The sequence below is a fragment of the Myripristis murdjan genome, chromosome 15, assembly GCF_902150065.1.
Source record: "Myripristis murdjan chromosome 15, fMyrMur1.1, whole genome shotgun sequence".
Taxonomy (NCBI): domain Eukaryota; kingdom Metazoa; phylum Chordata; class Actinopteri; order Holocentriformes; family Holocentridae; genus Myripristis; species Myripristis murdjan.
The window spans coordinates 7,349,158-7,357,728 of NC_043994.1; the positions used below are offsets into that span (position 1 = coordinate 7,349,158).

General features: G+C 39.0%; 1 protein-coding gene across 1 annotated transcript in view; it reads left to right on the forward strand.

Annotated features, from left to right (window-relative positions):
- Window positions 1-5,062, forward strand: part of acoxl (acyl-CoA oxidase-like) — a 43,474-nt gene extending 38,412 nt beyond the window's left edge. The window contains exons 19-20 of the mRNA XM_030069906.1: window positions 3,606-3,805; window positions 5,024-5,062. Coding sequence (XP_029925766.1) covers window positions 3,606-3,805; window positions 5,024-5,030 — 207 coding nt within the window. The 3' untranslated portion in view covers window positions 5,031-5,062. The remainder of the gene's footprint in view (window positions 1-3,605; window positions 3,806-5,023) is intronic.
- The last annotated feature ends 3,509 nt before the right edge of the window (window positions 5,063-8,571 follow it).

Genomic DNA, 8,571 nt, shown 5'->3' on the forward strand with positions numbered 1-8,571 from the left:
CACAAATAAATGGAGCTTGGCTGTACTCACAAATGGATGAGGGTGTTTAAGATAAATATAGAATAAATGTAAAGTAAAAATAGAGAGAAAAGAGAGATTGTGAGATAAGAGGAAGATGTGAGACAGAAATATGAATACCGCTCTGTTCGGGTGATGTTTGCCGCTGCTGTCAGGAGGGAAACGGCGTTGCAGCTGCAGGGTTGACATTTGGTGAAAAAGCACAAACCTATTTTTCTCCATTGTGATTTTGTGGCGGTGTCACAGCCTAGTGAGCAGCTACTCAGCTTTAAATCTTGTTCATTTTGTTTGAGTTTGATGAATTAAACTCTTGCTGTGAGGATAGCCAGTCACCCAGCAGCACATTAAAAACACAGCTTCATTAAAAACATGTTCAGCACACGAGTTTTTGTTATATTTTTGTTTGCTGTACTTTCTTTTCAGCCAGAACAACCGTGCCACTAGTGAACAACATGTCAGCCAGTGTGCTACAAATACCTAAAAGCCAACAAACCACCAGCGTGCTTTGACTTCATGCAGTGTGAAATCCTGGAGTTCCCCGGGATTTCTTACCCTGAACTTTCTGATAAGCTTCCACTCAGACTGCGTGCTCTCTGCCAGGTCTCTCACGCACAGTCCTGCACATGCACCGGCCAAATCCATGTCTGTAGTCACATCAAGCCTGTAATATCACCTGCCTGTCAACAGTAAAACTTGAAAAACTGGCGGGTGAATTATTGCTTTGATCTAATGCAGTTCTTTATACCTCACAAGTAATTTTCTAGCATGAAATCGCATGTAATGAACTCAGAATCAGAAATATTTGATTGATCCCCGAGGGGAAATTGGGTCTGTTACAGTTGCTCAAATTCACAAGAGAAGAATATATTATAAGAAATAGAAAAAGAAATATAAATATAAAAATATATGCCTTAGAAATTGGAAAAAAAGTATGTGAATTATGTGTAAATATATATATTAATCCTACATGAACTCCACACTGCTGATACAACAAGAAACACTCAAACAGTCCATAGCTGTTTGTGAACTCAATGTAATGACAATCAAATACACAACTGCAAGAACCGTGTCACTAGTAAGCAATACAATGTGTAAGGTATGTGAGTGTGTGAGAGCAAAATTAGCATGATTCTCTAAGGTGGATCAGTAAAATCAATCAATCAATCAGTCAAGCTTAATTTATATGGCACGTTCTACCGGGCTAAAAGTGCTGAGTAAAAAAAAAAAAAAAAAAAAGCAAGAGCAACACAAGTAAAATGGTAAAATATAAAGGTGACTATAAAAAATAATGATACAAGAATTAATGAGGGGGAAAAATTGAGATATGCCAGTAGATTTGTGACACAGAGACACAAGTGTGTGCTTGTGTGTGTGTGTGTGACACATAGCTGTGACCTTTCTCAGCATGGTGCAAGGTCTTCAGAGTCACAGTGCTATTGTGTCCTGACCTCTCACATTACAACTAGTCAATATTATTAAGGACACACACGCACACACACACACCCCAACATACACAGTATTGGTCCAGGTGGCCAGTATTGTCTTATGGGAGGGAGGGGGTCACAGTTCACTGCATGGGAACCAATGGACTCTCCATTAGCACTCAGCAGCCAGATGTCAGTTATCTGTCAAACACATGCTTTAACACACGTTTTAAAAACAGATTTCAAGTCAGGAAATTAAATGAAAATTCATGTTTTATTCAGTCAATGTTCATGTAATGTAAACTGTTCAGTACACTGGAAACTACAACATCCACTTCTACATCATGCCATCAGAGATGCAACCTAGTTATTGATATGAAATAACAGCAGGGGGCAGTAAAGAGGGTATAAACTGACTTGCATAAGGGACGTTTTGAGACTTCCTTTTCTTTTTGAATCACACTAAAGAAAAGAATAATATTTCTCTCCATAAAACAGGTCTGTGAATAAAACAATATGAACTGCTTAGAAGTAACAGTGATTGTTTTGAGGCTTAATGCTTTTATATGCATCTGGGGGTTTTATTTGTTCATTTGCTCAAATTTGTAATTGCATTCATTAATCATTTTATGTAATAATTTTATGTAACATCAGTTAAAAGTTTCTTAACTGTGCACAGTAAAAACGACCCATGCTTTATGCACTGAGAGTATCCATGTTGGTGAATGAGTTTGTTGTCTCAGTGAAGGGCTGGGCAGCCTGCCTCACCTATTTGAAACGCCTCACTGGCTTTAATGACGGGAGCGGCATGCTGCAATTAAGCCTCTTCTGAGGCATCACTGACACCGATGATAGATTTATGCTGAACTTTTTTATGCATTTAGCCAATGCTGTTATATTCAGAGTGGCACACAGTGAGCCTTGGTTTATAGATTATCAGCGTTACAAGCAATCAGTTGAACTTGTTGCATGAAAAAAGGTTTTAATGTCTGTGTCCCCTGCGGGTGTACATGATAAGATGTTATGGTTTTTCTGTAGGGAGCGGATCATAATGGGAGTGGATGGCCTCCAAAAGGCCTGCAGTGTTTGTGGACAAAGTTGACAGTGCAGCGAATGACGAATGCATTCATCATTGTGAGCAGATGACAACATGTTTGTTCACTCTTAGCAAATTGTACGCTTGGCTCTGCAGTCTGATTTACAAGTCTTTATGCCCCTATTGAGTTTAATGGCATCTACTGTAGTGAGTAATGTGCAATTACCCTGAAATTCCCTCAGGGCTGCCAAATGATGCCATAAAACTTTTTTTTTTCCCAATGCACCAGGGGGGGTCAGGCTCCAGCAGTGAGTTACCAGCGAAATCAGATGTGTGGAAAAGGGCAGAGGCCATCATAAATCTTCTGTTATGAAAGTTAACATTTATGATATAAACAGAATAATTTTAACATGCAATCATCTCCTCTCTTTCTTATCTTGCCCCCCTCTCTTAACAAGACTGTGTGATTATCTGAGATTTGAGTGGTAAATTTATAACAAAAAACTCATGAATTTATGAGGAAAAAATGCAAAAATTCTGAGATTAAAAGGGAATATTTCTGAGAAAAAAATTAAATGTATTTTTTAAAATACATTTTTAAATGATTTATATATATATATATATATATATATATATATATATATTTATATATATAGTTGCCACTTTATGATCTCAGAATTTTTATTTTTTTTCTCATAAATTTATTAGCTTTTTGTCATAAATTTACAGCTTTAATCTCTGAAAGTTTTTTTTCTAATGATATTAGGCACCTCTGCATGCTGGACCACCACAACTCTGAATTTTGTTCCATCATTCAAAAAAAACTTGACGCCTACTCAAAGCCATAAAAGGCCCTATGCAGAGGAAATAAAGAGAGAGAAAAAAACAGCAGCAGCAATATGAGAGACAGAGCGTTAACCAACGACATTTGGGCCAGACATTTACACACTCACATTTTCCCACACTCTGAGGAATTGATCAGTATTGATCACATGTAAATGCTATTGATTCACTCTTTTGTCTTCATCTATGTTGATTTACGCATGTGCTTCTATGTGTGTGTTTGTGTGTGTGTGTGTGTGTGTGTGTGCGTGCGTGACTTCTCCCATGGTCCTCCGGCCCTGCAGCTGCTGGAGCTGTGCAGATCGGTAAAAGACGAGGCGCTGAAGGTAGTGTCGGATTTCAACGTCCCATCCTGCTGTATCCAGGCACCCATCGCTGGGATAGCCAATCCCAGGGCTCAGTGGGCCTTCTACTCGCCGCCGGACCCCGCCCACCGAGACTCACCTCTACCTCAGCATCCCAGAGACAACATTACCTCAAAACTGTGAGGGGATTTTTTTGTGTGTTTTTGAAAGAAGTAATGGGTTTTTTGCCCTGTGACCAAACAAGGATCAATCGCAATGCATACTCCTTTAATGAATTCCAATACTAAATCCTATAATGTCTTTTTAAGCCCAGTTCTCATTGTGTTGTACAGCCATAGCATAAGGCAAAAAGACCTATAAATGGGAATGGGAGCGAGGGAAAGGGACACTGATTTTACAAAAATTAATTTAAAGTTTAGTTAAATTCTCCATGAAATGGACAGAGTAGGTGAATCCTGATGAAAGGTTCGATCTATTAAATATTATATCAGTTTCACCTGCAAATAGCAGGTGTAAAAATGATAGGGAGGAAGCAGACAATTGTGATGCATCACACTTCCTTTCTATGTGGAAACTAGATCTGTAGTTATGGAGACTGTCCCAACTGAGGATGGAAAAGCATATTAACAAGCAATAGCAATGCTTTCCCAGAAACAAATAAAAGTGCAATTCAGCTATCACAGTGTGCCAATGTATTTTGGCAGAATAAAATTTTCCCCCCCAAATTTGAGTGCTTTACCTGCTAAAAATTAAAGATTCAGGTTAAATTCTAGAGCCTCTAATGTTGTGGCTTTCAAGAGCACGTCTTACTCGTGAATGAACACTATCGAAATGCCTCAGACGTATCTGAAGTGTTCATACTTGTGCCATTATTTTAATGTGCAACCTGTTCAAGAAAAGCAGTTAAAACTAAAACATTTCTGCTGGTTCACCATCAAAAAGCAGCTGCGTAACTCTGACACTGTGTCTGGGGTCAGAATTCAAACCCTCAAATCACCCACTGCCACAAAAACAACCAGTCACGCCAGTGCCACTTTTTTATGAAGGAGGGTGGTATTTTAAAGTGAATGTCTAGTCCCCTTTCTTGAGATTTTTTCATGGTGAAACAGCACAAACAGCCAGTAGAGTACAGCTTGGCCAACTTAACCTCAGATCAGAAGAAAACACACTCAGATCATCCATGAGTCCCCAGTAGATCATTTGCTCAACACACATTCTCACACTTAAATAACAGCTATAAAAATAAATGGTAACTAATATTAAAGAATAAGAGGCAATTAATGGCAGTTTGATATATCGGATAGGTAGAAAATTACACAGACTATGACAAGGTATTATTTTGAACTAGCAGGGACTACTTTGTCTGTTGTGACTGCTTTGTCTGTCATGACTTGCAGGTGGTGAGTAACAAGGCAGTGTGGGCAGCTACAAAGTGCTACAGTGGATGAATCTACGGTTGCTCACTTGAAATAGCTCCAAAAATAATTTGTGCTATTAAACTCAATGGTCATAAATAAAAAACACACAACGTCTTAAAACTTGAAATAACTCCAGCAGCACAACATACTTAAAGGGATAGTTCGCCCATTTTGAAAAATGTGATATCATTTCACTTAAGGTGGTTGTTTTTCAGAATGTTAGCTGGGGGGAAGTGCACCTCAATGGCAGGAGGCTAACAGTTAGCATTTGGAGCATCCAGCCAGTATCCAGCACTCAGTAACACTGAGAGGAAGAGAGCACCACTACTGTCCTACAGAACAGCCGGAAGATCAGATCAACTTCTTTTATATAGCACTTTTCACACAACACAGTTGATCCAAAAACAAAAGAAACAAACACAAGAGAATAAAAAAATCAGTGATGATAGTAATAATGACCCCAGTGGCTCACCAGCTAAGAACGCGTATCAAGGCTGAGTCCTGATCACAGAGACCTGGGATTGAATCTGACCTGAGGCCATTTGCTGCATGTCGTCCCCTCTCTGTCCCCAGCCTCTCCTGTCTCTCTCTACTGTGACTGTCAAATGAAGTAGAAATGCCAAAAAAAAAAAACAAACCATAATGACAACATGGATCTACAGAAACTTCTACAGAAAATACCTGTGCTGGTTGAGTTAGGCCCAGTTAAAGGCTAACAAGCGTGTTTTCAGATGACTTTTGAAACTCTTGGCTCAGATGGTGGGAGGAAGAGGATTCCATAGTTCCCATGCAGTCCTGCATCTTGGAGCAGACAGGCGTCTTTGGTCAGATGATCTCAGTTTTCTCACAGCGTGATATGAAGACAGGAGCTGTGAAATGTCGGACAGGGGACACTTTTTAAACAAACAACAGGATTTTCAAATTAATTCCTATAACTGACAGTCTGAATGCTTCTGCTTTTTTGAGCTTGTTAAAAGTCTTACTGCTATATCCTGGACACAGGGTTGGAGACACGATTACCAAGATAAACAAGGAAGGGAAATAAAATCTTTTTTTTTTTTTTCAAAATGGGCGAACTGTCCCTTTAAAGGGCCACTATGCAAAATTGCTGAGGGTGGATTAAAGTGAGAACCCTAAAAGTGAACTGACAAAAACATAGAATAAGCATGAAATTATTCCGCATTTTTAACCAGTCAAGTCTAAAGGGTTCTTCCTGTGACGGCATATTAGGGCCATTGCAGGTGGAAAACATTATGGAGCCGGGAGACGGGGGCTAATATTCCCGAGGGGAAAAAATAAATAAATACAAAGTTATGAGAAAAAAACTCACAAATTCTTAGATTATAAAGTCACAAATTTACAAGACAAAAACTGGTTTGGGGGAGGGGGGAATAAATTTAAAAAGATAAATAAAATTTCAAAAATGTACAACTTAATCTCAGACAATAACCAAGTGTTTTCTCATAAATTTACAGCTTTAATCTTTAAAATTGTGAGTTTTTTTTTTTTTTTTTTTTCTGAAAATTCCCCCTCTCCACTCCCTAGCTGTGTAATTTGTTTCCCTATGATGGCCCTCATATGCCGTAGCATAAACTGACTCTTGGCAGTTGTACTTGGTGCAGCTTTTAGTGTTAGCATGGAGCCCACTGTCACTCAGTACTGTGTATGCTAGTGTTAACATGCAGCACAGAGTAAATGGTCCACTAGGGACATGTGGATGTTTTCATCACTTAACGGGTAAGCTGACCCATCCTCCAAACAGTCCGTTTAGTCTTTGGAGTGTGAAGTGCAGTGGACAGAGCCAGACATAATTGGAGACAGACAGGAGATAACGTGCACCAAATGTTGCAGGATGCACAGTGCGGTTGTTACATACCTTGTGCCTTAGTCCAAAATCCCACAAGGTCTCTAATTCGAGGCTATTTAAGCCTCAGGGCGTATTTCTTATCTTACACAATCCAAAGCAGAGTCAAATGGAATGCAATAAATTTACAGGATTTGATCGTAGCTTTTGGAGACAGTTTACACTGAGGAAAGCATACACTGACGCACGGCCGAGAGAGACCGCAGGACCTCATCGACTCAAAGGGACCTCAGTGGAAATGAGCCTCATGGCTTTATTGTGTTATCCTGACTTTCCCTTTAATGTGAGCACTCTGAGCCCTGGCAGAGTTGATGGCTGCTTTTTAAAATAAAAGTGTCAAATAAAATCAATCAGTCAATGAATAAACTGTACAGTGCAAAAGGGACAGTGTGAGAAACATGAGGTGGTGCCTGTCACAGTAAAAATGAGGGGATCTTTTTTTAAAACACTACATATCCATACCGGAAAAAAATGTTGTGAACTAAATTTGCTTAGTTACTATTTCAAAAACACTGGTGAGTCTATCTTCAAATACCAGAACTATGTTGTGCTCAGAGGTCTTAAGAAGATGGGTCATAACTCAGTAAATAAGAATGGGTTTTTCTTTCACTTCCAGCAGCGATACCACATGAATATGTGTCAGTCTGGGTTTTTTTCCAATTGGTAGATGGCTCATGTTGAATCATCTTAACACAGTGGGTTCTCTAACTTTTTTCAGTAATGTACCCTCTTTGAAAAAATATTTTTTTCAGCCAAGTACACCACAACCAGTGCCAAAAAAGGTTGGTAAAAAAAACCCTCCTATATAAAGTCCAGCCCAGCTCCATCAGTGTGTGAAACAACAGCCTGATACTGAGGAGCTCGTGTCGGCTCCACTTCTTTCTCCCTGATTGCAGCTTTATTGCTGCTACATTACACAAAACCATTTTTACATCACATTTTTATTGAACTTATTGTAGCATAGGATAATTACTCTAGAAGTAATTGTTTGTAGATTTTTTTTTTTTTTTTTTTTTTTTTTAAATCTCACATACCCCATTCAGTACTCCAACGTCCCCCTTAGTGGTACGCATACCCCCATTTGAGAGCCACTCATCTAACATAAAAACAGCATTCAGACTCATCACAGATGTTTGCACCTCACAGATCATCTCCAAGGAAAAGACTAGACCACTTCTTTTTGCTTTTAATACAATTGTCAGCCTGACCCAGCTCTGAGAAGTGTGTTTTGACAAATTTTATGAAATATCTCGTGGTTTTGTGTCTACTTGCTCTGTCATCACTGTAGCTTCATGTCATTGCAACAGCACATTGGATCACGTGTAAAGCAAATTCATGCCTACTAGAATAAATGCTGAATACATTTATATTTTATTATATTTTATAATTTATGACAATGACATGCTTATGAGCCTCAGAGGATGGAAATTAATTGGGAAATGACAACGTCCAAGCATGCAACAAGTCATTTTGCAAACCATTTTGATCATGCAGTCAGGTATCAGCTTTGAGTGATCCTAAGTCCCTGCGAGTCAGTTTCCTTTCCATTAATCATGCATACCAGTTTGACGTGGACCATTCCCACTAGTTTCCCAGCTTAGTCAGAGCACTTCCAGTCTTCCAGACAAATGTTGCTTGGAAAAAAATCATGACTGGAGCTCAA